Genomic DNA, 27,009 nt, shown 5'->3' on the forward strand with positions numbered 1-27,009 from the left:
AAGAAATGTACAAGAAAGGAAACATTAGTATATTTCAAGGTGAAAAATTATTACCACATATTTATTCTTCCTCAAAGCTAGCTCAGGCTTCAACTGTTTAAGACAATTTGTGTACCTATGCCCTTGGATACCACAATTGCCACATGTTATGGTGCCCATTCTTGAAGTATCTTTTGGCTTTGGTACTTCAAATTTGCCCTTAATCCTCTTTTCTTTCTTTCTTCCTCTCTTGATTTTGAATGCAGGTGATTCTATGTCTGGACCAGGGGTCCTTGTCCAATCATGCTCACCAGGCACAGGAAAGATCCTTGGTTCATAAGCTGCAACATAAAAAATCTTTCTTGAAGAATGTGCTGACATAATCCTCTGGTTTCCTTTTAGCCTTGTTTATTGCAGAGATGGCATGGTTGCAAGGTATGCCACTAAGGTCCCACTTCCTGCATCCACAAGTCTCAAGTTCCAGGTTGACAGCATGTGTTTGCTGCCCACTTGTAACTTGCCATAAGTTGACCCTAGCCTTTATTGGCTTGCAGTATCTGGCCCTCTCCTTCTCAACCTCTAGATTCTCACTGTAATGAGGTGTTATCTCCCATCTTGCTGCCTTTCCACTCTCCCTGTTCCTGTTCCACCTCACCATCTGCTTATCTTTTATCCCATCACACATAGTCCTTATAGGTTTTCTCCTAACATCCAGAATGTACTTGCTGAACACCTCAGACAAGTTGTTCACTACCAAGTCAGTCTTGCAGTTTGTGTCAAATGCATGCCTTGCCCATGTGTTTTTTGGTATTGCAGTAAGCCACTCCCAAGCTTCCTCACTTTCAGCTCTAAGATCATTCATTGCAATATTAAATTTGTGTTCATTGTAGGCATAGCTAGCATTATCCATGCACTTCTTAAGATCTTCACCCCTAAACCCAGCATTTTGGAAATTTGCATATAAATGTCTAAGGCGAGAATCTTTGGTTGCAATTTGGAAACACAGCATTCACTGCATTCAGTAACCCCTGACACAAACAATTTAACAAGTCTAAGCTACAAGCTAAAGAAATATGCACCAATGAAACTCTAAGCTACTGTAAACACTTGTGCAAAACAGAATGAAATATGCAAACACATACCTTTTGTCTATCTGACATTATAGTATAAGGTCCAACTGGCCCACTTCTCCCCCTAGGCAAATTTTCAGTTGGTGTAGAAACCAACACCAACTAGGTGTGTCCTCTTGTCCAACTATGCAAAATGCCAGTGGATATATGTTGTTGTTGCCATCTCTACCAGCGGCAGCAAGGAGTTGAGCACCTGTAGTGAGCTTAATGAAGCATCCATCAACACCTGCATAATCAACATTTGCAAAACATTAAATACATTCAAGTGAGATACAATATGGAGTACTCTACAATATGTAAATGGTGCACAAGGTTCAGGAACTAACCAATGAATGGCCTGCACCCCTTGAGAGACCCCTCCCTTGCTCCATTCATGCAAAAGAACATGACATGGAATCTTGGGCCTGGGTAGGGTATTTTTGGAGTTGCTACTGGAGTAACAGTAGTGACACTAGTAGAAAACAGGGATCTGGTCACAGCTCAATATACACATTAGTCCCGGTTGCATTATGAACCGGGACTAATGTGAGCATTAGTCCCGGTTCGTGCGGCTAAAGGCATTAGTCCCGGTTCAAATGAGCCCTTTAGTCCCGGTTTGAGACACGAACCGGGACTAAAGGGTGCGATGCCCTTTAGTCCCGGTTCGTATCTCAAACCGGGACTAAAGGGTGCGATGCCCTTTAGTCCCGGTTCGTGTCTCAAACCGGGACTAAAGGGCTTCGTTTCTCAAACTCTACCCCCCCGGTGTATCGCCATTCCAGTTTTGAGAAAAACAAAAGAAAATGATAAAAACTTCAAAAAAATAAAATCCTTCGAGATGTAGTTATATTACTACATCTACTAGTTAGGAAAATTTAAAAACTTAAATTCAGGCATGTTTTGCAAAAAAGTGCTATGAAAAAGTAAAACGGCTATAAGTTTTGCATACGATGTCGGAAAAAAACGTATAATATATCAAAATTTTCAGCCCGAAAATCCGCATCCGATTTTGACCGCCGTAGGCCTGTTTCCAAATTTTAGAATCCTCAAATTCTAAAAGGAAAAAAAGTTATGCTCAAATTTCAGTTTTTTTGAATTTTGGTTTAATCTGGTCAAAGTATGGTCAAACTACTTATTTAAGAAGTATTAGTGGTACTAAATAATTATTCAAGAATATTAGTGTTACTTAATAATTATTTCAGTTTTTTTGAATTTTGGTCAAATCTGGTCAAACTGTGGTCAAACTGTGGTCAAACTATGGTCAAACTACTTATTCAAGAAATATTAGTGTTACTAATTTTTTTTGAATAATAGTTTCAAACTCAAACAGTGAAACATGTGACTTTCATGCTCAAGCTAAACTCCTGAGGGTTAATAGGATTGACATCTTACTATTGTCAGGAAAACAACAAGTGCAGACTTGGAAACGAGGGGGAATAGAACCCGGAAGATAAGAGTGCTCAGGCTGGAGTAGTGAGAGGATGGGTGACCGGCCGGGAAGTTAGATGATTTGGAATGATGAGGGGTGATTAGAGATTAGAGGTTAAATTGAGCAGTGATGAGTGGTTATTAGAGATTAAATTGTAAAATAATTTAGAAATTTGAAAATCGGAAAAAAATTAAAATTAAAATTCAAAAAATAAAATTTTGTAAAATTTCCTTTAGTCCCGGTTGGTGTTACCAACCGGGACTAAAGGTGGAGCTCCAGATAGCGGCCACGTGGAGGGCCTTTAGTTCCGGTTCGTATAAGAACCGGGACTAAAGGGGGGGGGGGTGCTTTAGTACCGACCCTTTAGTCTCGGTTCCAGAACCGGGACTAAAGGCCCTCTAGAACCGGGACAAATGGGCCTTTTTCTACTAGTGTGACTATTACTCTACTCCCAGGGTTTGTGTCCATGACAGTCTGAGCCTAGTCTTTAAGCCTAGGATATTGCTTCTTGTGATCTCCTAACACAACTTCAATAGCTATGTTCTTTGCCCTATATGCCATGCACTTGGGCACATCTACACCATATTTTTCCATGCATGCATCAATTATAGTCTGAATACCAGTAGTTATATCAGATCTGAACAGATGCTCATATTTCTGTGCTAGCCACTTAGCACTAACCCTAGTGGTCCCAGTACGACTAGGGCAAGTGTGCTCAAGTCTCATCTTCTTAATTACAAAGGTTTTCTCCCCTTTTATAACTGATGCCACCATAAAGAACTGGCATTGTTTATCTGCACACTGAACAATTATCCTCTGATCTGAATTCCTGTGATACTTGAAATTCCTGGCCTGAGTGATGTGCAAATTCAACAAAGCATCTCTGAACTGATGCTGATCCCTAAAACACAACTTTAGACATAGTTGTTCATGTGGTTGCTCCATTTTCTCATTGTACCACTTCCTAGCAGGCCTTTTCTTTGCCCTACTCTTCCTTTTCTTTGGTAGGACAAATGAGGGTGGCTCAAAACCATCATCATCACTCTCCCTCAACAACCCCTTCTCTTCTTCATCTGATGATGGTCTGAAATCAGGTTCAACTTCAGGTAGCTTACTGGAATGTAACCTAGTTGTTGGTCCTCTTCTAATTGGCAGCTTCTGCTTCTTTACAGGTACAACTATATTTTGTTCTTCTTCTTCAAATGTCCTATCTTCCTCTACCTCAAATGGGTCCTCAACTTCAGTGTCACCCTCATAATGCAGCACTGGTTCCTCCTCTGATTGCTCATCATCTGATTCTTCCTCTTGTACTTCTAACTCTCTCTGTCTCTTCCCCTCTTCCACCTCTACATCTTCATCATCACACATATAATTAGGCTCACTTCCAATTTTACCATCCTCATCAGAGGCAGAAGCATCACTGTCCTCATATACCTCATATCCTTGATATCCCTCTTCTTCTTCTTCTTCTTCTTCTTCTTCTTCTTCTTCTTCTTCTTCTTCTTCCAAAACAGCTTTCAACTTGGCATTTGCATTCTTGCTTTCTTGTGTGCAACCACCAGGAGGATGGGGTGTGCTAGAGCTGCTACATTGACTCTCAAAAACTACTCCTTGCTGATCAACAACTAAGATAGGAGGCTCACTCAGATCATAAACAACAGGCTCTTGGTACACAACAGTGGACAGATCTGGCCTTTCACATTGATGCATCTCAAAATCTCTATCAGGGGGTGGACAAGCCCTAACTAGCAAATTAAGCTCCAATTTGTCCTGGATCTTTCGCTTTATCATCTGTAGTTCTGCATGACTGTCTACCAAATCCAGCCTTTTCTCTCCTAAAGATGGATTTTCAATGTAATACAAACAATCATATGCATTAAATCCTTGGGTTTCCATCACTGCAACCAAATTCAGATAAGTAATATCTGAACTACATAGCTTCATCTCCAATGGTTCTCTTGCATCAAAATGGATCCTTACTTGCCAAATGTCTTCATCCAAACTACAAAACAAATTAAATTTCATGTATTCATTACCATAACTCTAAATTTGGAGAGCAACAGTACAATACAGGAAATTTTGGATTAACTTTCCTACAAGTCTTTAATTTACTATTACTATTACAGATGACAGAACATGAATCAATGTAGCTTCGACCATTTTAGCACAATAGCACATCAAGGAAAAAGACAAGCACAGAATACTTCAATTAGTGAAACCCTAATCCCAAATTGTTACTGTAATTGAACTAATTTGATAGTGCACTACACTAGGTTACTGTAATTGTCCTACACTGCTCACTTTAATTGAACAAACCCTAATCACCAACTGGATAAAGCAGAAGATGAACAAACCCTAAAAATCCCCAATTGGATAAATCAGAGGAGAAGGAGGAGAAGGATACTTACAGCACGCCGCCAAGTCCATGCGTCAACTCATGGCTGCTGCTAGGGTTCGCCACCCACAGCTGCGCCAACCGCAAACACTGCTCCATGGAGAGTAACATCGACTCCTCCTCGTCGTCGCTCGAGTACGCGGAGTTGGAGTCGTCGCCGCCGTCGCCGTCAACGCCAGCCGGGCCGCTAGGCGGCCAGAACGGCAGGTCACCGCCGCCGCCTGCCGGAGTCGCCGACACCATGGACTAGGGTTCGAGTCGAGGAGGAGGACGGGAGGGGAATGGTGCAGTGGGGGCGAACCGGTGCGACCGGACCGGGTGTTGAGGGCGGCTCGTCCTAGTCAGCGCGCGGGCACGCGCCGATTGACCAGCGTGGCATCTGACGGGTGGGCCAGAGCTGTCGGATATAGCGTCAATACGTATAAAACACACTTTTAGCCTCATTTGCAACATCCTGGAACAATGTTGGTACTGACATACAAAAATTAGCAATCGTGGTACCAATCTGCATGTGATGCCCCAGTTGTGGTACTTCTGTGCAATTAACTCGTAGTTATGCTATGATGCTTGCCATTTGCTCCGAGAAAGGCATCGCTATTCCCTATAGGTATATTCAGGTATACCTAGTTAATATGTTGAACAACTACACAAATCTGCCATGTACTAGTAGACATGACAGTTTGGCGAGGTATGGCCATACTAATGAGCAAAGCCAAACAAATGCAGCAGTAACTCGTGACGCGATCCGAACAATGTTCTCCTGGAGATACCTGAGCCTCCTAGACCTGGCCGGGTCCTGGTGTAGTTGATACTTTTACTGAAACCATAGTTATTCTGCTCTCCAGCTTGCACTGAAGGTTCCATCTTTCTTGAGCCCTTCGTGCGTTACAAAATACGTACTCCAGTATGCAGCGGTCTATATGATATTCTTAGTTTGAGTACTGCAATTCTGCTTGTGTCGCCAAGGTTAGGTTCAGGTTAGCACTCAACAAACGAAAAGGAACAAACAAATGTCTCCGTTTTCTTTTGCCACGTGTAAGGTTCAGGTTCAGGTTTATGTTGATGCAGTCAGGAGCCCCTGGTCAGCGCCTTAAGTGCCCAACTCGCTCCTGCTACCCTTCGCTCGCTCTCTAGGAAGGTTGACAAGGTACTCAGCAGTTCACATGTTGACCAGATGATGTGGATAGTTCTACCAGTTGACCAATCGACTATTTCAAAAAGTTCACAAAAATTAAAAAAAATCATGAAACTTGTAAAAGTTCACCATTTCGAAAAAAGTCCATGAATTTGAAAAGGTCACAAAATTCACACAAAAAAGGTTAAAAATTCGAAAACTTTCAAAAAAGTTCATAAAACCGAAAAAGTACATGAAGTTTAGAAAAAATGTTCACGAAATTGGGAAAAGTAAAATAATTTGAAAAATAATTAAGACCTGGGAAAGTTTGCAATTTGGAAAAAGTATGCCAAAAAAATAAAGTTTCACAAAAAATTGAAAAAAAGGTTTCACGAATTTTGAAAAAGCTCATGAACTTTCAAAAAACTCTATTTTGAAAAAAAAAAGTTCATGTGTTTGAAGGAAAAAAAGAAAAAGACTAGACAAAAAGAAAAAAAGATATGAAAAAAAACATTGGACAATAACCGAGTGAAACCAGAAAACATGAAACCATAAGACACATAGAAACGGTTGGGAAGCTTCTGGATACTTCCCAAAACCGGAGGGGCTTCTGAAAAAATGAACTCTGAACTACTCTTATATAGGCTGGCCGGTTGTAAATAACCATGTAAGGCGCTAGGAGGGTTTGATGTCACGGACACAATTATGCCCAAAGTTAGGCCTAGCAAGTATACATGGCCCAACAACTTTGAGGCTTATCAAGCTCTTTTCCCATCTCATGGGCCTCAGGAAGTCTAATCCATCATGCATTTTTGTTTTGTTTGTGATGGTAATCTATCATGAGAAAAAAATCAGGAGATTTTTTTGGGAAAACTTTCGATCTATTCAGCTTCAATCATGGTAGTATGACAAACACCAGAAATAATAAAATTACAACTAGATCCGTAGACCACCTAGCGACGACTAGAAGCACTGAAGCGAGCCGAAGACGTGCCGCAGTCACCGCCCCTTCCTAACCTGAGCCAGACAAAACTTGTTGCAGTAGACAGTCAGAAGTCGTTATGCTAAGCCCCTATAGGACTAGCGCACCAGAACTACAACTGCCGCCGATAAAGAGACACATAGATTGGAAGGATCCAACTTAAAGACACTCGAATGTAGACGAACGAAGACATGATCCGACTAGATGCACCAAATACAACCACCGATCGAATCCTGCGAGATCCATCGGAGACACACCTCCACACATCTTGCGACGATGCTCAACGCACCACAGAAACGTGGGCAGTGCGGGAAGAACCTTATTCCATCTTCAGGGAGCCGCCGCTATCTCATCATCCCGAGCAGGACACAAACCCTGACAAAATTGAAAGAAACATCAAGAAACGGAGCCCTCCCATCGGCAAAGGCCAGGATCCACCCCGCCCCCATGGCCCTAGGATCACCGGAGACGAGACGGACCCGTGGCAGCGCCGGCGGGAGACAAAAGAGCCCTAGCTTCTTTTTGGGGCTTTTTTCCAGCTTTTGGGTTTGTGCATAGTTTTTCCTATGTTTTGGGAGAAAAATTGCGAGGATTTTTTGCGTGGAAAAAATAGGTGCCTCCATCAGAAGTAAATGTGCTTCTCGAAAAGGAATTTGTTTTTTGAAAACCACAGCCCTGCTACCGGCTCCATTTATTTTCTTCCATTTTTTCATCATTCATTTTTTCCAGTTCCCATTTTTATCAGTATTTTTTGGTTTTTCCATGAAAAGAGTTCGTCGAAATCTATTAAAATGACCGTCTTCTTGCTGCTACTTTTGAAAAATACAAATAAATTACCGTCACTATTCTTTGTCAATTTTTTTTGCATGGCGGGCTTTTTGTGTGGGTAAACATGGATGGATATTGGAGATGTGACTTCAAATACGGTTCGTTGCTGGGCGTAGTTGGCACGTTGATGGACGTACGCGTTGCTTAGTAACAAGTTAGCCGGGTCGAAAATTCCTTAGCCGTGTTGCACCGACCGGTCGACCGACGCGGTTAACCAAGCTAGCTGCATGCAGACTCGGTCGTCTTCGAGTATTTTTCGTTTTTACTGCCTGCAGAGATGTGGCCGTGTGCGTGTCATTTCCCATCTGAAGAAAATCGAGAGAGCGATTGATCGAGGCACACTACGAAAGCGAAATATATCTGAGATCGGCCGGTATCGATCCGTATGAACAAAGCTAGCTCTGCTTTAATTCTGTGACGTGAGTACCCAAGCAAACCCAATTACACGTCGAAAATTTAACGCGCAAGAGGAAGGCGCCACTTACGTGCGAGTCAGCGGCATTTCGCGCCCGTACACGATCTTCTCTCTCCATCCTATATAAAGAGACATGCATGCCCTCATGTCAAGCACATATCACAAACACACATACACAGATCCTCATCCTCCATTCCTCCGGTACACACATCGATCACGCAAAGCAAGGCACGAGTGCGTAGTACGCACGCACGGACGTACTCCGTTGAGAGCTCGGAAGGCTAATTGGTGATGGGGCGCCACAGCAGCAGCGGCAAGCCGGAGGCTGGCGGCGAGCAGTACCGGAAGGAGGAGAAGCATCACAAGCACATGGAGAACCTGGCCAAGCTCGGCGCCGTCGCCGCCGGAGCATACGCTAGGGTACGCCCCAAACACCTCAGCTTTACCTATTACTCGTACTTACGCAGTTACGCAATTGATGGCAGATTATTCACGGTTAGCTATAGTGCTGATAATTACTTAACAATATGCAGCACGAGAAGCACGAGGCGAGGAAGAACCCGGAGCACGCAAGGTCGCACAAGATCAAGGAGAAGATCGCCGCCACGGTCGCGGCCGGCAGCGCGGGATTCGCCATACACGAGCACCACAAGAAGAAAGAGGCCAAGAAGAACGCTCGTCATGCCCACCGCCACTGATACACTCATGGATGCATATGCACACATAGACCCTAGCTAGTTATCTTATACAGTATATCTTATATGTACGGCCGGTTACATTCATTCATTTTGTTGTCTTGTTCCATAGTACTGAATTGCTGTTTGGTATGTGTATTCTCCTGACATAGTCGTATAGTATGTTGGTACATTCTTGTAGTCCATGTTTGGGCACATCTCCTCTAATAATAATCTACACGCCTTCTTTTCTCTCGAAATAGCAGGGGTCTCCATTGAAAATGCCCAACATTACAACATTACTAGATGTCATGGACTACTTTCTTGGGTTCGCGTCACCGCCACCCAAGGGCGTGAACCACATGATAAATCTTTGTCTCCATGATTCGTGGTTACTTTCTTCTACCGAGCCTTATTATTTGGTGGAGTGTTGCATTCTACCGTAACATGTTGGTATTGTTGCAAGATCTATTGCCTCACATAGGTTGAAGCAACTTAGTTGTATTTAAACTTTGGAGAACTTATACTTCCACTGTCTCTAAATCAACTAGGAAATTTAAAATATGTAGTCGGCTATTGACCCCACCTCTAGTCGTCATCTTTGATCCTTCGCATGGGGATTCGAAATTTGTGTCTTCTGACCCATAACTAGAACAGTCTTGCTAAGTCTCAATCAACTGAGCTTCGTTAAGTCTCACTCGGTGCTATATCCGTGAGATCTTACATTGAGATCCGTGCAAAATTTTCTTTTTAGATTTTCCTTTTTCTCGATTACATGTTATCACTTGACTGAGACTTGGTTAAATCTCAGTCAACTGAGACCAAGCTACACCCAAATTAGAATGAACCAAATCTTGAAGAAAAACATCACCTTGAGTTAAATGAAGAAGCTCACCCATTTCCTTTATCAACATCAACTCTACCCTTTATTGACAGCTAGGACAAGGTTATTACTACCTGGACTATCTAGCTCAAGGCGACTACAATGAAATTGTGCATGCTCATGAGAAAGAGGGTGGAGTTGCACACCCCAACGTTGTATGCAAGCGTTTAGTAATGCGAAAATTCACTGGCGTGGACGAGCTCGCGTGATCTCGGTATCGCGAGGCGTCCGTTTGTTTCGTGATATGAGATGTCGCTGGTATTTCAGGAAGCAGTTGTCAGCATATTTAATGAGCATACGGGACGGGAAGAGACGGCGTTTGGGATCGTGGCGACGGACGTCCAAGCGACATTCGGTAGGCCCACCACATCCACTTAACCCAGCCCATCGTCGGTGTGGTCCTCATTCGATCCCCAATTCGCTCCAACAAACCCTAGCCGCACGCTGCATCTCAATCGACCCCCAAATCGAACCAAGACACCCTAGCTGATAAAGATGGCAGATGCAGTTGCTGATCCGGTCGCCCTGCTAATCGTGCCTTGCCCGGATTGCGGCAGGAACGTCGTTACCTATGTAGCTCGTCACTGCCAGAACGGCGTCGAGCGTTTCTACAAGTGCCGCAGTCACATCGTAAGTACAGCTTTTTGGATGTTTTTCGTTGTTTTTTTCTTCTTGATTGGTTCAATGTCTCATTCCGTAGCTTTCCCCTACAACCAATGGCAGCCAGCACGTGGTGGATGCGACTTCTACAGGTGTCCGCAAGCTTACGCCGGGTCGCTTGCTGCTGCAGCAACTCCGTTGGCGCAAATCGTGCTTGGACAGGAGCAAGCTGCCCAAGCGTTAGGAGTTGAAGTTCCGGGCCAGCAGAACGGACCGCCGGAGGGCACGCAGTCCACATCTTCTGCCAGCGCCGTCGCAGGATACATGGTTGCCGCATCTGTTTGTACGTGAGCAAGAACTGGAAGACACATGGCTAACAGAGCCCCCGCTCGAACCAGGTGCAGGCATCTCTGCTCGCACACGCCTTGATGTTTTTGGCTTATCGTCCTCATTCTTCTGGCTCATATGGTCCACACGGCCACAATGCCCCGGACGTCCGCCGGCGGCGACTGGCCATGGCTTCGCCGGAGTCCACCGCTGGCGATGGAAGCTAAGACCGGCTTCCGCTTCCAATCACTCTCTCTGCCGAGCAGGAGGACGCCCGCATCTGACCTGTCCGTCCCTGGAGTAAGCTCCGAACCCTCCTCCGTCCCTGGTGGCTGGAGGTAGATGCTAGTTTTTGAGGTCGGCGAAGGTTGGATTGTTGTACACTCTACAGACAGAATGGATCCATTCAGTTCTGTTTCTGAATGTGTTTTTTCCTAACTTCCTATGCTTATTGAGGAGATAATAACAGACCAAAGGTAATGTAAGTTGCAGAGGTCTATGCTTATTAGCAGGGATGCGATTTTGCAGAGGAAATTCGACTCCCCATCTTTGTCTTGGATGGCAATGGTGAATTATGTAAGAATAGGAAACCAAGTCTGCACTGGGTTTGGCAGCTTCTGGTGTTGGTCGATGCAATCAACAATGGACACTGCTGGAAGGAAACCAAGAACAGGAAGTTTGTCTCTGCCTGCTCGGTATAACATCATCTGTTTTAGATGTCTTCTAGCTTGTACTCCCTCCATCCCAAAATTCTTGTCTTAGATTTGTCTAGATACAGATGTATCTAATACTAAAACGTGACTTGATACATCCGTATTTAGACAAATCTAAGACAAGAATTTTGGGACGGCGGGAGTAGTTTTCTTGTAGCTTCTGTGTGGTACAAAACTGAATTTTGGAAATCTACAGAATGAGCAAGCTAAGGGCTGCAAATGTCCACAAGGCTTCAAGGGTGACGGCGTACACGGCTGCAAAGGTATCGCCAGTACAAACATTGATCTGCAACCTTGTGGGCAATATTGTTCCATGTTTGCATGTGCTTATGTACTCCCTCAATACAAACATTGTTTCTTGGAGTATATTTTAGCATCATTTGTGTTTCATAATTGGTTCAAGACTGATATCTGTGGATGGGGCAATGATAGAAATTCACCATATGTGTAAACTAGCACCGACAAACCTGGAACAATGGCGGAAGTACTGAACTGTTCGAGCTTCTTAATTCAGTAAGATTTGCACTGTACTTGAACTCTGAAATTTGGTTTTGACTGAAGATAGTAAGATTTTGACTATGATAGTGACAAAATATCATGTTCATTCTTCAATCAAAATTCAGTTATCTGATAGTGACTTTGATACATTATGTTTGTTTCACTATTTAGGCATCACCAATTTTCATGAAAAGGATGATGAAAGAGTAGATGATCATCAGGAAGAAAACTTGGCATTTTTCAGTACTGACACAATTCAGGCATGTTTGCATGACATTTAGGCATGTTTGCATGCTTTCAGTACTGTCACAGTTCACATGAAAACTGACAGAATGTAAATTCACATGGCACTCTGAATGTAAATTCATTCATGGACCATTTAATCATTTCATCCCAAGTTCACTTAATAATCTTTTTTTTGCATGGAAGTTCACTTAATAATCTGACTTTCAAGTTAACCAAGTGAGAATTTGACCCCATCTGTCTTTTTGGTAAATTCACATGGAAGAGTAATTCTTTTTGGTGCCATATTTGAACCTTCAGATGGAACAGCTGAAGCTCGAATTATTGTTTATCACAAGGGTTGTTCAAAACTGCAGTTATCATGCAATTTGACTGATTTTTGTTACTCCCATAAAGCAAATGTGAAATACTGCAAGGGCCAAGGAAAACAGTGTCATTGCTTGGGAATGATGTCAAGCTAGAGAGTGGTGTTTTTCTTTCACTTTCTATATGCTATCCTTGAATAAAAGTTTCCAAAAATTATATCGATTGTTTCCAAATACTCCTCACTGATTGTTTCCAAAACTATATTGATTATTTCCAAAAACTCTTCACTTGTTGATTGTTTCCAAGAATCTTTCCTTGTATCCAAAAACTATATTGATTATTTCCAAAAACTCTTCACTGATTGATTGTTTCCAAGAATCTTTCATTGTATCCAAAAACTATATTGATATTTTCCAAAAACTCCTTACTGATTGATTGTTATCTAGGATTACCTACAAGAGGCAGTCTGAGGAAGGAGCAATGATTGGAGTCACAGTAACAGCAGAGGCGATGGTGGGGAAGGATCGATTCCGCCACTCAGGTGGCGATTCCACCAGCACTGCTACTAGCTCGATCCACGGAGTGGCGATTCTGCCACTCAGGTGGTCGGCGGCTGCGGCGGGCAGTGGAACTGGAAGATTAATCGCGTAGGTAGGTGGCGGCGTAGATGGGCGCCAAAATCGCGCTAGTGGGCGGCGGCTACCCCCGGAGATGCGCGGGCGACGGACGGGGACCTATTTCAAACAGTTTTGGAAGTAAGAGTTCTTTTTTTGCTAAAATGCCAGTACACTAGGTGCGCAACAATCTTTTGTCGACGGATGGGGGTATTAATATTATCTTGTGAAATTCTGATCTGAATTCCCTGTGCTTTGTGTAACACAGACTAAGATCTTCTTTTGCCTTCCGCACGTGCCACTTGCACGTGAGTGGTGTCTGGCATCACTTTCTCTATTGCTATCTCCATTGATCTGCATATACATGACAGGATACAATACATTCTATCTAAATAACATACCGAAAATAGAGTCTTATGAACAAAAGAGCCTGCTGGTGAAGCAACAAAAATTTAGGCATCATTAGCGATCAGAGAATGGGTGACACTCAGGGTGGACGCTAAAGAAAGTTTTCACTACTAGACACATCATTATTTCTCTTACGTGTGAGCACGTTTTGCGGTTGCTTTCCGGCTTTCCGCTCATCACGCTGAAACAGCCGTGTACAAACGGAACACATGCAAGGTGGACCGCCCACCACCGTTAGCTTAGACGCCGTTGTCTGCGTATGCCACGTTTGTATTGGGCGTATCAATCCTGTTTCTATACGGTTGCATTTAATACAAGCTGAAACATGTCGCTGTCCCATTGGTACGCCTACCAGGAGCAGGCGAGCTCGTCCATACCATCGCCGCTCTCTTAGTAATGCTCTTAATGATTGCAGTCTGGATTATCTTGGATATAGTGGTGATATTTTCTTGTGGCGCTGGGTCATATGCGTGAACGGCTAGACTCGGAAGTGGGCAACAGTGGATGGGTTGGTTTGTTTCCCTGCTTCGATGTGTCAAATGAACGCTTCGACAAATCGGTACCATCGCCCAATTCTGGTGGACATCGAGTTCCAGTTAGGCCTGCAACCAAGAGGGTCTAGTGGAACGTTGTCTTGCCGAAGAGGACCTCAGAGAATTGTCGAAACTGCATTAATGTGGGAAGATGCATGGTGTGGCGCCTCTAGCACAGCTCACATCGGTTATTCACTCTGCGCTACACCGCTAGGACAAGGAGGTTTTGAAGGGGCCTCATACTAGAGTCCAAGAATTAGAAAAGAAACTGAATGAAGTAACGCCCGGCCACTAACATGAAATTCATATGAAATGGAGAACCTGCTAGAACAGGAAAAAAATTACTAGATCCAAAGAGGCGTGCTGATTGCAGCGACGGGACGACGTAAGGAATTTACATTAAACGATTGAAATGTGATCCATGTGATTGGATTGAGGACCAAGACATTATTGATAACGTTAAGCCCAGTGTGACCGAATATATGATTATTTTTTGCGAGAAACAAAATATATAAATTAGGAGTTAAACAAAACTTACACTAGAGATGAGGTTTGAAAAGCTATGTATGATATCAACAAATTAAAGGTACCAAGCCTGGATGGCCTACAAGTTGTTTTCTACAAGAGTTTTTGCCACAAAGTCGAGGAGAATCTCATTGATGAAGTGTTGTTGGCAGTAAACACTAGGAAGATTCCGGATGGCTAGAATAATACCACTATTTTTCTCGTCCCTAAGATCGACAATCCTGAGGTCATAACTCAGTTTTTTGGCCCATAAGCATATGCAACGTGGTGTATAAGGTGATTTGAAAACTGCTTATTAACCGTCTGAAATTTCTTTTGTTGGAGATTATTTAGCACCAAAGTGTTTTTTTTCCGGGAGGTCTTATATCAGATAATTTGCTGATGTCTTTTGAATCTAATCATGCTATTAAAAAGAAGAATAAAAAGGTAAATATGGAACTTGTGTGGTGAAGCTTGACATGCACAAGGCGTATGATAGGGCCAAACGGATTTATCTAGAGAGGATCTTATTACACCTGGGTTTCACGACATATTGGGTGTCACTTATTATGTGTTGGAAATATGCCTTAGAGACAATAATATTGTATTATTATATTTTTATATTCATAATTAAGAGTTTACATTCTTTGTTATAACTGCTATGATCATGGAATATGAGATTCAATGGGAAACTCGTATGCACATGTGGAATTATAGATGGTAAAATAAGATTCCTAGTCTGGTCTCTAAGACTAGCCGAAGTGTTGTTGGTGATCACGTTTTTCAGATCTTAGGATATCATTAAGTGTAACGATAGTTCTAAAACAAAATTAAGAGTATGACGTTAGAACGATCATATTGAATCGACCCAAACTTGTTTGTTGTACTTTGAGATAATATCATCGGAACAAAACCGGTAGCAAGGAGACCGGTATAGTGAGCATGTGTATGACTCAAGAGGATAGCGATATACCTCACCTCAGGTTTTGTAAAGTATCACAAAGCAAAGGGAATAGCACATCATAACCAAAGGTTCACTCGAATGTCATCGTGTACTCATAGGGATCGATATGGATGTCCACGGTTCCGCTATCAGTCATTGAACGAAAGGGGTTTTGTTCATGTCCATGTTTTACTGAACCTACAGGGTCACAAGCTTAATCTAATCACGAACTGTTGAGTGTTAATAGGATAGGAGTAATGAGATAATATTTATGAAATTGTTTCATTAATATTCAGGATAGTTTCGAGAGGAACCGGAAGCGCTTCGGGGTTTCCGGAAGGGTTTCAGAGTTTGTCGGACAATACCAGGTATTACCGATAAAATATATATACGTGGAAAATGTCTCTGGAGATATTAAATTAATAATAAAATACTCTAATAATAGTTATGAGGCTTTTATATTAATTAAATATCAACAGATCTTAAAAGGCCAAGTTGTGGAAGGAGAATTGGTCCACAAGGGCCCAATAGGGGAGGCGCCCCCTTCTCCTCATGGAAAGGAGGGAGGCAGGATTCATCACTGCACGGTAAACAAACATCACATAATCATGCTATAGATGTTCTTGCGAAGGGTGCAACGCCGGTTAGAATAAAGTTACTCTTGTTCTCCCCTTCCTGTGATGAATCTTTACGCGGTAGTGCCACAAAGCCAGAGTTATCATGACTTCATAAGTCCAATCTTGCGAAATTTGGGTTTTTGTTCTCACAGATGCGTTCATGTGGATATGATGAGTTTGTTTTAGCGCCTGGTGCTTTTGTTGGTCTGATCCCTTGTGGCTTCAGTGTGCTTATCGAGCATCTTGGTGAATATTTTGTATTTTGACAACCTACATTTCTAGGGGGTCAACCCGGCCTAAGAACGTTCAACGCACACAATGTTCCATCTTTTCACATGGACGACTCATGGGGATGTCAAAAACCTTTGAAGGTAGTTAATAAGCTCATGCAAGTATACGGTTGGCGGTACCACGACCGAGGTGTGATTGCATTATCTTTACTAATGCCTTGCTAGTAGGTCATGTTGCAAGGATTGTCACCATGGAGAATAAGTCTCCAAGAAATATCTTTGTAATTCATAGTAATAGGAGTTATTTTGTAATTTTCTTGGGTCTATGATCCAAGGCATTGTACCTCTAATGGATGTTGAGCTTCAATAAAACTATTGGTGATTCTTAAAATAAAATTAAAAAGGAAAGCTAAGGGCATCTCCAATGCTGACTCGCAAATTCGCTCCGGCATCTGTCCGTAGACATGGGGACCAGTCCGCGTATAAGGATGCGGGAGACGGCCATCCAACCATAGCCGCATATATTCAAAACATCTGACGAAACATTTGGCTAAATGAACCTACTAAAAGCACACTAAGCAAGGCTATTAAGCACACCACCATGACGGAAGCGAACCTTCCGCCAAATCAAAGCAAGGCTACTAAGCACGCCATGCCATGGCGGAAGCCAACCTTCCGCCAAATGATATGAGCACATTTTGCCAAATAAATGCCTAATTTGATTAATTAAAATACTAATTAGCACATTTCACCAAATGTAAATGTATTATTCAGTACTACCTTCCGCCAAAGCGCTAGCTATTCACTGCAATTATCACATTGCATTCCACTAAATACTAGCCATCATGGGCAGACGCAGAGTAGAGACGATACATGGCGGTTTTTGTTGGTCATCCAGATGTCAGGACTCTTGCAAAGCCCACCTACGTTTGGTTCCGATTTGCGGGAAAACAGACGTCCGGACCCGTCGACGGACCGATGCAGAACCGCGTTGGATGGCACAGTACATCCACACAGCACAGTCCGAACGTATGCGGACGGTTTGAAGGTTGGCGTTGGGATGCTCTAACTCATCATGTGACTTTTTAATGGTAATCCATCATGAGATTACTGGCAATAGAAAAGTCAAAGGGTGTCTAAGAAAAGGCTTCTCGTGAGGAGAGTACTTTGGCAGCTTACCACATGTGCATGTGGCGAAATTACTAGTTTTTTTTATGTTGAAAACAACAACTGCTACTTAATTGAATGCGAAAAAATGACCGTCTTCTTGCTGCTACTTTTGGACATAGTACAGACGCAAATGCTCATACATGTGTACATACACTCATCCTACTCTTATGAGCATCTTCGAGAGACTGAACCAGAACCTCATCTTGCGATTGACGAAGTCACTACAGACGCCTTCGTAATCGACGGGAACGTCTCCTCTTCCTGAACACACAACGCCGGAGGATGTGAAATAAATCCATGAAAATACGAGCACCGGTGTCAAATTTTGGACTTGAGTCCTGGTGCGCTAGAGATAATACCGTCCTCCTAACCTTCCTACTACAGGTTGGTTCGCCTTTGGCTCCTTTTTGTTCTATGGATGGATACTGTAGATGATACTTCAGGTACGGATACATTTTGAAAAGAAAAATGTTACTCCATTTGTAAAGAAATATAAGAATGTTTAGACCCTATCTTATACTTCTTTCGTTTCAAAATAAGTGTCTCAATTATAGTAGTACTTTGTACTAAAGTTAGTAAAAACTTAAGTCACTTATTTTGGTCCGGAGAAATATTTCTTTAGAGAGGAATGACTTTTAAGGTAGATGCACGTACGTCCACACGAGCTAGCGACACGTAGGTCTTGCTTTTTTTTTGGAAGCACGTACGTCTTGCTTAGTTACAAGTTACTTAGTCGGGTCGAAAATTCCGTAGCCGTTCCGGGCAAAAAAATAAAAAAAATAAATCCTTAGCCGTGTTGCACCGACCGGTCGGCCGACGCGGTTAAGCTAGAATGCAAACGAACTCGGTCGTCTTCGACTAGTTTCCGTTTCTACTAGAAATCTAGCCGCGTGAGTGTCATTTTCTATCTGAAGAAGAAAACGCGAGGGCGATTGATCGAGCCACACTACGAAAGCGAAATATATCTGCGATCGGTCGGTATCGATATGAACAAGGCTCAATAATTGCTTGAAAATTGAGAACGCGTAAGAGGAAGGAGCGCACGTACGTACGCGCGAGCTGCATGTTGCACCCGTACACAGATCCTCCTATATAAAGAGCCATGCATGCCCTCATGTCAAGCACATATCACAAACACACATACAGTCATACACGGATCCTCATCCTCTATTCCTCCTGTAAGTATACCCATCGATCACACAAGGCACAAGTACACAAGGCACAAACACACATACAGTCATACACAGATCCTCATCCTCCATTCCTCCTGTACCCGTGGACTACACAAGGCACGCGAGTGCTTACGCACGCATACGGACGTACTCCGTTGAGAGCTCGGAAGGCTAATTGGTGATGGGCCGCCACAGCAGCAGCAGCAGCAGTGGCAAGACCGAGGCCGCCGGCGAGCAGTACCGCAAGGAGGAGAAGCATCACAAGCACATGGAGAAGTTGGCCAAGCTCGGCGCCGTCGCCGCCGGAGCATACGCAAGGGTACACCCCAAACACCTCACGCCTTCCTTATTGCCTACGTAATCTCACGTAATGGTTAACTACAACTGATAATCACTTCATGGTATACAGCACGAGAAGCACGAGGCGAGGAAGGACCCGGAGCACGCAAGGTCGCACAAGATCAAGGAGAAGATCGCCGCCACAGTCGCTGCTGGCAGCGCGGGATTCGCCATCCACGAGCACCACAAGAAGAAAGAGGCCAGGAAGCACGCTCGTCATGCCCACCGCCACTGATGCATTCATGGATGCATATGCACACATAGACCCTAGCTAGTTATCTTATATGTACGGCCGGTTACATTCATTCATCTCGTTGTCTTGTTCCATAGTACTATATTGCTGTTTGGTTTGTTTATTATTTTTGATTCATGCTAGGCCATTGACGTCGTTGTGGCATAGTATGTTGGTACATTCTTGTACATGTTTGGGCACATCTCCTCTAATAATCTAAATGTCTTCTTTCGGGCACATCTCCTCTAATAATCTAAATGTCTTCTTTCGAAATAGCATGTATCTTTTTTTTTTTGCGAGTTCAGAAATAGAATGGATCTCCATTGTAAAAGGCCAACATTATTACAAGATTTACTTAATGTCATGGAGTACTTTCTTGGGTTCACGTCACCACCGTCCTAATTGAGTGTTTGCTTTGCTACCGTAACATGTTGGTCTTGTTACAAAATCTATTGTCTCATATAGGTTAAATCATATTAGTTGTATTTACATTTTAGAGAACTTATAATTCTGCAGTCGCTAAATCAGCTAAGAGTCATAAATAGAATCAAGCAGATAGACCAAAAAACATCACCTAGAGTTAAAAAATGAAGAAGATTCACCCATATTCCGTTATCAACATTATCTCTTCCCTTAATTGACAATTAGGACAAGGTTAATAATCCAGCTCAAGGTGACTTCAACGTAATCTCGCATGCTCATGAGAAAGAGTGGGGAGTTGCACGCCGCCAACGTTGTATGCAACCATTTAGTAATGCCCTTAATGATTACAATCTGGATTGTCTTGGTTACAGTGGTGATATTTTCTCGTGGTGCAGGGGGTCATATACATGAATGAGCAGTGGGAATGGTCGATGTGTGAAATGAACCCTTTCACCCGCAAGAAAAAAGAACCCTTCGACAAATCAGATCATCGCCCGATTTTGGTGGCCAACGAGTTCCAGCTAGGCCTGCAACAGAGAGGGCCTAGTGGACCACGGAAACTCGAAGCGTGGTGGCTTGCCGGAGAGGACGTCAAGACAATTGTCCAAACTGCATGGGAGGGCGGGAAGATGCATGGTTTGGCGACTCTAGAGCAGCTCACATTGGACGTTCACAGTAGACTACACCGCTGGGACAAGGAGGTTTTGAAGGGGCCTCGGAGTAAACTCCGGGAATTAGTAAGTAAGGTCCAGCCCGCTAACATATGAGGCTATTTCAAGACAACATGAAATTCATATCCAAATGGAAAACCTGCTCGAACAGGAAGAAATCTACTACTTGTTGAAGATATTCAAGTCTCCTGGACCGGCGCATATAGGAAGTAGTTAGAGTTTGACTTAAAGATAAATTCTGTAATCTAGTTTAAGTTCATCTCTATCTCTCCATACCTTGTACTCCAAGATTTGTATGCCGGTTATGGGATAAGCCCCATCGATCAATAAATAGAACGCGGCCCTCCTCATGAGGGTAGAACGCTTCCTGCAAAACTTACATGGTCATCAGAGCCAACTCTTCCCGTACGTTCTGAAAACAAAAATCCCATCTACCAAAAGAACCTCTCCCATGGCGTCCTCCTCCTTGAACCCACCTTCCTCCGGCCTTGGTCAGGTCGCAGAGAAGCTTACCAGGGAGAATTACCTTCTCTGGAGGGCACAAATAGTGCCGCACTTCCTTGGCGCCGGCCTATACGGCTACCTCGATGGATCCATCGAGGCATCAGCGAAGCTCATAGTCGCCAAGGACAAGGATGGGAAGGACCAGACCGTCCCCAACCCAGCCTACGACGCGTGGGTTAGACAGGATCAGCAGGTCCTCGGTCACATCCTCAACAATCTGACGAGGGACGTGCTGGTCTCTGTCATCTCCATCAGGACATCATATGCCTTGTGGACCTCTCTCGGTAACATGTTTGCATCATAATCTTGTTCCCGTATAAATAATCTTCGCATCTCCCTAGCAAATACCCAGAAGGGAAACCAGTCTGCCCCGGCGTACTTCGCACGGATGAGGGGGCTTGCGGACGAACTAGCAGCCGCCGGAAGGCCCTTGGACGAGGATGAACTCGTCTCCTTCATCATCGCTGGGCTGGATCTTGACTACAACTCGTTAGTCTCGGCTCTCGACGCCCGCACGGATCCTGTCACCGTCGACTTCCTCTATGCGCAGGTCTGTAATTTTGACCAGCGCGTGGAGCTCTTCTCTGGTGGATCCGGCAGCGCGGGGGGGGGGGGGGGGGGCTTCAAGTCCTCTGCACGCCGCGGTGGTCCTCCCTCGTCGCAGAAACCAAGCGGCGGCGGTGGCTATAGAAAGCAGAACGGCGGCCATCTGGAGCAGATCGAGAGCTACGCCCCTGGCCATCAGGTTAGGTTCGGAAGCTTGAACTATACTGCCGACATCCGCGGAGACTTGATCTTCGACGGTTTCGAACCCATGTCAGGTGTGCCGCACAGTCACGATGAGCATGACTTAGCTCTGTCGTCGGACGGTGTTCGGGAGATCACACCTGTAGCTACTCCGGCCCTCAATCTGGAGCAGATCACGCCGTCCGAGGACGGGTGGATGGACCCCGCCACGGAGGCCGCACACTCAGCGGCGATAGAGCCGAATACTGACTTCACCTCCTATGAGACCTGTGTTGCCGGACACTTGGATTTGTCCCCGGCCACGGGCTCCGAACCGCCGGCGTCCGTGCCTATCGAATCTGATTGGGCACCGATCATGGAGTTTTCCTCCGCGGATGTCTTTCAGCACTCGCCTCTGGGCAACGTGCTAAATTCATTAAGGTCTCTCTCCTTGTCAGGAGACCCTTGGCCGAACTATGTCCGGCTTGAGTGGGAAGCGGACGACGAAGAAATTCGTTCCCCACCCACCACCCACTTGATAGCCAATGTCGACGACTTAACCGACATGCTCGATTTTGGCTCCGAAGACATCGACGGTATAGACGACGATGCAGGAGACGAAAAGGAACCACCGCCCACAGGGCACTGGACTGCCACCTCATCATAAGATATATACATGGTGGACACCCCCAAAGAAAGCGATGGCAATAAGGCAACGGAGGATAATCCCCCATAGAAGCAATCTAAGCACCGGCGTCATCGGCGCCGCTCTAAGCCCCGCCATAGCAAAAGCAGCGATACCGGCACAAGAGACAATAACGCCGCAGATAGTGCCGAAGACGAAGACAATCCCCTCCAGCCAGGCTTCGAGCGGGAGGATGGGCAAGCTAGCCCTAAGGAACAGGCAGCATACGGAGAATCAGAGGATGACAATTACATGCCCCTCTCCGAAGACAAGGTGAGCCTCGGCGACGAAGAAATTATCGTGCCCAAGGATCCCGTCGAACATGAGCGCTTCAAGCGCCGACTTATAGCCACAGCAAAAAGCCTGAAGAAAAAGCAACAACAGCTTCAAGCTGACCAAGATCTGCTAGCGGATAGATGGACTGAGGTCCTGACGGTCGAGGAATACGAACTCGAGCGCCCAACCAAAAGATACCCAAAGCGCAGGATGCTACCCCAACTCGAGGAGGAAGCATTAAAGCCTATGCTTCCAGCGTATGATGCGGCTGACCGGCCACCTCGTGGCCGAGACAAAGCGGCATATCAAGCCGAAGTCCAGCCCGCACCCCGTCGCCAGTTAAGCAAAAATACCAAGGCCCGGGGTAACACGCAGGACCTGCGAGACGTATTGAAAAACAAAGCAGGACATGCAAGATCGATCTACGGATCACGGGGGCGCGCCCCAAAGCGTGACGACGCTCGTCACGCCGGATATACTAAAAGCAAATCCGGCCGGGCCGAACACAGCAAACAAGACTCGTATGAACTGCGTCGTGATATAGCCCGGCACAGAGGCGCCGCATACCCCCCATGCTTCACTGATGAAGTAATGGATCATGAATTCCCAGAAGGATTTAAACCCGTGAACATTGAATCATATGATGGCACTACAGACCCCGCGGTATGGATAGAGGATTTCTTCCTCCACATTCACATGGCCCGCGGGGATGATCTACACGCCATCAAGTATCTCCCGCTAAAACTCAAAGGACCGGCTCGGCATTGGCTGAATAGCTTGCCAGCAAACTCCATCGGAAGTTGGGAGAACCTGGCAGACGCATTCTTGGACAACTTCCAGGGCACTTATGTGCGACCACCGGATGCTGACGATTTAAGTCACATAATACAACAGCCCGGAGAGTCAGCCAGGAAATTCTGGACTCGGTTCCTAACTAAAAAGAACCAAGTTGTCGACTGTCCGGATGTCGAAGCCCTAGCGGCCTTTAAACATAACATCCGTGACGAGTGGCTCGCCCGACATCTCGGCCAAGAGAAGCCAAAATCCATGGCAGCCCTCACGACACTCATGACCCGCTTTTGCGCGGGCGAAGATAGCTGGTTGGCCCGTAGCAACAACACAGCAAGCAACCCTGGCACATCAGAGGCCAGAGATAGCAACGGCAAACCCCGACGCAACAAACACAAGCGCCGCAAAAATGGTGAAAACGCCGAAGATACGGCAGTCAATGTAGGATTTAGTGGCTCTAAGTCCGGTCAGCGGAATGGGCCACTCAAAAATCACAATTCGGGTCTGTCCAGTCTGGACCGCATACTCGACCGCCCATGCCAAATCCATGGCACCCCAGGAAAACCAGCCAATCATACCAACAGAGAATGCTGGGTCTTCAAAGAAGCCGGCAGGTCAGGCGCCAAAAACAAAGATTAGGGGTTCCAAAGCGATGATGGCGACGAGGAGCCCAGATCACCGAATACTGGAGGACAAAAGAAATTCCCCCGCAAATCCAAACGGTGAACGTGGTAAACAACACTCCCAACCCGGGCCAGATGCGCACCCTTAGGGATGTCGACTTAACGGAGCCAGTCGTCCCACAATATAAACCAGGGCCGATCACCTTCAACCGCACGGATCCTCCGGTTAACGCCAATCAGGGCAATCCAGCCGCACTAGTCGTCGACCCAATAATTGAGGGGTTCCACCTCACACGAGTCCTTATGGATGGAGGCAGCAGTCTAAACGTGCTTTACCAGGACACCGTGCGCAAGATGGGCATCGATCATTCGGTGATCAAGCCCACTAAAGCCACCTTCAGAGGTATTATACCAGGTGTGGAGGCCAGCTGTACAGGCTCCATCGCCCTTGAGGTAGTCTTCGGATCACCAGACAATTACAGTACCAAAGAGTTAATCTTCGAAATCGTCCCGTTCCGCAGTGATTATCAGACACTGCTCGGACGAACCACGTTCGCTAGATTCAACGCGGTGCCACATTACGCCTACCGCAAGCTCAAGATGCCCGGTCCACGCGGCGTCATCACGGTTAATGGCAAGGCCGAACTTCCCCTCGGCACCAAGGAGTATACCGCTGCTTTAACAGCGGAAGCAACGAGTGGCACCTTCCAATCGAACCTCGAGTCGACGGCCCGACTCCCGGACACCGCCAAAGGACTTCGAACTACTTCGCGGCAGGATAGCCCGGCTCGTGCAGAGCTCAATTAAACACTCTGGCGAAGGCCAGGACAGGCCGCATATAGCGGCTCAACCGCTCTCTGGCACACAAACATTCCTTACATTTCCTTTGCAGGTTCACCTTTGCGCCGACCAGGCCTGGTGATAGGGAAGCAGCTCGAACGCGCAAGGGAATCCTTAGATATTCCCCGCAATGACCATCCGACTATACTCCGGATCCGCACACAACTTCTTTCCCCCTGATCTCAGCAGGTTCCACAGTCATATCCCTTTTTTATCTCATTACTTGTACTCATACGCATCGACGTACTATTCAAATACAACTTATGGATTTATATGACGCTTATCTGCTGTTATTTATTATTGAAATTCTTTTGTCAAGTGGCATCCGTACATCGCGATATGCCTTAAATATGCCAGGGGCTTCGTTTTACCCATAATACGGCAATAAAGTCCGAACACCTTCATGGAAGTTCGGCACCCCGAACTTATAGCATTATATGCATCAGCTCCGAATCATGTCTTGGGTCAAATGTTGGGTTTGTCCGGCTCCCATGTTTTGCTGCCTTACGTTCCGCTATATCGGCTAAGGCGGCACAGGGAGAACTACTGGGATTGTGTCCCGGTTCTTCCGGACGAGCACCTCAGTAGAGAAAGCCAAAAACTGATTGTCATGATACGGCGAGAGCTGGTCAGCTATTCAAGAGGCTGTAAAATCTTTAAGGATTTCTCCCACATAATGCCATAACCAATGCAGAGTGCGATGGATCGGCTTTTCTTCCGATCAGGTGCTTATAGAGCCCCTCGTGCGGTCTTCCGAACACCAGGGGCTGCGCCTACCTTCCTTTCCTAAAGCTCCTATGGCTAAGTGAGAGTGATAAAGCCCTATAGTCCGATTGCCTGGTTCGTTGTGCTGAACACCTCCTTCGAAAGACCCAAACCTAGGATAAAGAGTGACCAGGTTTATCTCGAACACCCCCGTACTTCCTACGTAGGGGCAGAAGCCGACGACTGGCCAACTCTCAGGATTAATATATAAAACGGCCGGAGGATAAACTTTCATATAACAGGCAATAAATAATAGAAATGACCTTGTTCAAACATTACAAAGGACAACATGATTTGCATTCATGGAAATATAACGTCCTTGGTGCATAGCTCCGCTGCAAGGTAGGATCCTTTCAGGACACTTTCATAATATAATTCGGGCTTGCGGTGCTCCTTCCCCTCTGGCGGTCCCTCGGTCATCAGCTTTTCAGCATCCATCTTCCCCCAGTGCACCTTTGCGCGGGCGAAGGCCATTCGCGCACCCTCTATACAGACCGACCGCTTGATGACGTCAAGTCGAGGGCAGGCACTTACAAGCCGCTTCACGAGCCCGAAGTAGCTGCTTGGAATCGGCTCGGCGGGCCATAGCCAGATAATCAAATCCTTCATGGCTAGTTCCGCCGCCTTATGCAGTTCGATCAGCTGTTTCAGTTGATCGGCAAAAGGCACCGGATAATTCGGTGCCAGATACTGCGACCAGAAGAGCTTATCCGCAGTGTTCCTTTCTTCGGCTCGGTAGAATTGGGCGGCATCCGATATGCTGCGGGGCAGCTCCACAAATACCCCTGGAGAAATCCGAATTCAAAATTAGAAACATGATTTTCTCCTCAAATACTTGCTTTACATGGAAAAAAGCCTTACCCGCCGCGATCTTCCTCGCCTCTTGGATCTCCTGCAGGGTGCTTTGGGCTTCCCCCCAGGCATCGCTTGTGGCCTGATGAGCCTTGGTGAGTTCGGATTCTTTCTCCGTTAAACTTTGCTCCAAGGCCTCGCATTTCATCACGGCCTCTTGAAGCTCCTGCTCAGCTTCAATAACCCTGGCCTCGTGCTTCTCACGAAGAGCCTACTCTGCGGCTGCCTTTCTTTCGGCCTCGGCCACAACCTTCTTAAGAGCTTCGACTTCGGTCATCATCCCTAGCGCAAATCATGAAACATATTTTATCATACTGGAAATTCGTTCGCAATAAACGCGAACAAGACTTGCGCATACCTTGTTTATCTCCCAACTGCCTTTTCAACTGGCCAAGTTCTTTGTTGGCCCGCTCCAGACTTTGATTCAGTCCGGAGACCTCCGCAGTATGAGAGGCAGCAGCCGCTACAGACGCCTGCTTATAAAAGAAGAGAGATAGATGTCATCAAGTGAGTCTTCCTGCGAACATAAATTTGATCCTCTGTCCGGTTCTTTCTTTCACCGAATAGTGTATCAGGGGCTACTATCCATACCATGGCA

General features: G+C 45.4%; 2 protein-coding genes, 1 long non-coding RNA gene and 1 other non-coding gene across 6 annotated transcripts; all 4 read left to right on the top strand.

Moving 5' to 3' along the window:
• Positions 1 to 8,388: 8,388 nt before the first annotated feature.
• Positions 8,389 to 9,177, top strand: LOC109784701 (abscisic stress-ripening protein 2). The gene is made up of 2 exons (XM_020343303.3): positions 8,389 to 8,671; positions 8,785 to 9,177. Exons 1-2 carry the CDS (start codon positions 8,543 to 8,545, stop codon positions 8,947 to 8,949), a joined length of 294 nt encoding a protein of 97 aa, XP_020198892.1. The 5' UTR covers positions 8,389 to 8,542; the 3' UTR covers positions 8,950 to 9,177.
• Positions 9,178 to 10,148: 971 nt separating this feature from the next.
• Positions 10,149 to 13,347, top strand: LOC109784699 (uncharacterized). Of its 3 annotated transcripts, XR_002237919.4 has the most exons (5): positions 10,150 to 10,438; positions 10,532 to 11,430; positions 11,645 to 11,711; positions 11,881 to 11,961; positions 12,942 to 13,347. It is a non-coding gene; the product is annotated as an uncharacterized lncRNA (long non-coding RNA). The 3 variants fall into 3 exon arrangements; XR_012205779.1 differs by having other exon boundaries at positions 10,149 to 10,438; positions 11,645 to 11,961; positions 12,118 to 13,347; XR_012205778.1 differs by having other exon boundaries at positions 11,645 to 11,961.
• Positions 13,348 to 18,655: 5,308 nt separating this feature from the next.
• LOC109784700 (uncharacterized) lies at positions 18,656 to 20,771 on the top strand. Its single transcript, XM_020343302.3, has 2 exons — positions 18,656 to 19,005; positions 19,096 to 20,771. The coding sequence occupies exons 1-2, from the start codon at positions 18,868 to 18,870 to the stop codon at positions 19,258 to 19,260; spliced, it is 303 nt and encodes a 100-aa protein (XP_020198891.1). The 5' UTR covers positions 18,656 to 18,867; the 3' UTR covers positions 19,261 to 20,771.
• A 511-nt stretch (positions 20,772 to 21,282) lies between these two features.
• Positions 21,283 to 21,421, top strand: LOC120962213 (small nucleolar RNA Z247). The gene has a single exon (XR_005753056.1). It is a non-coding gene; the product is annotated as a small nucleolar RNA Z247 (small nucleolar RNA).
• Positions 21,422 to 27,009: the final 5,588 nt, after the last annotated feature.

The sequence above is a fragment of the Aegilops tauschii genome, chromosome 3, assembly GCF_002575655.3.
Source record: "Aegilops tauschii subsp. strangulata cultivar AL8/78 chromosome 3, Aet v6.0, whole genome shotgun sequence".
NCBI lineage: Eukaryota > Viridiplantae > Streptophyta > Magnoliopsida > Poales > Poaceae > Aegilops > Aegilops tauschii.

What these genes read in the sequence shown, in the direction of transcription:
- LOC109784701 (XM_020343303.3), top strand. Translation starts at nt 8,543, where the DNA reads ATGGGGCGCCACAGCAGCAGCGGCAAGCCGGAGGCTGGCGGCGAGCAG. An exon ending in CCGCCGGAGCATACGCTAGG is followed by an intron (nt 8,672 to 8,784) that starts GTACGCCCCAAA and finishes AACAATATGCAG; the next exon opens with CACGAGAAGCACGAGGCGAG.
- LOC109784700 (XM_020343302.3), top strand. Translation starts at nt 18,868, where the DNA reads ATGGGCCGCCACAGCAGCAGCAGCAGCAGTGGCAAGACCGAGGCCGCC. An exon ending in CCGCCGGAGCATACGCAAGG is followed by an intron (nt 19,006 to 19,095) that starts GTACACCCCAAA and finishes CATGGTATACAG; the next exon opens with CACGAGAAGCACGAGGCGAG.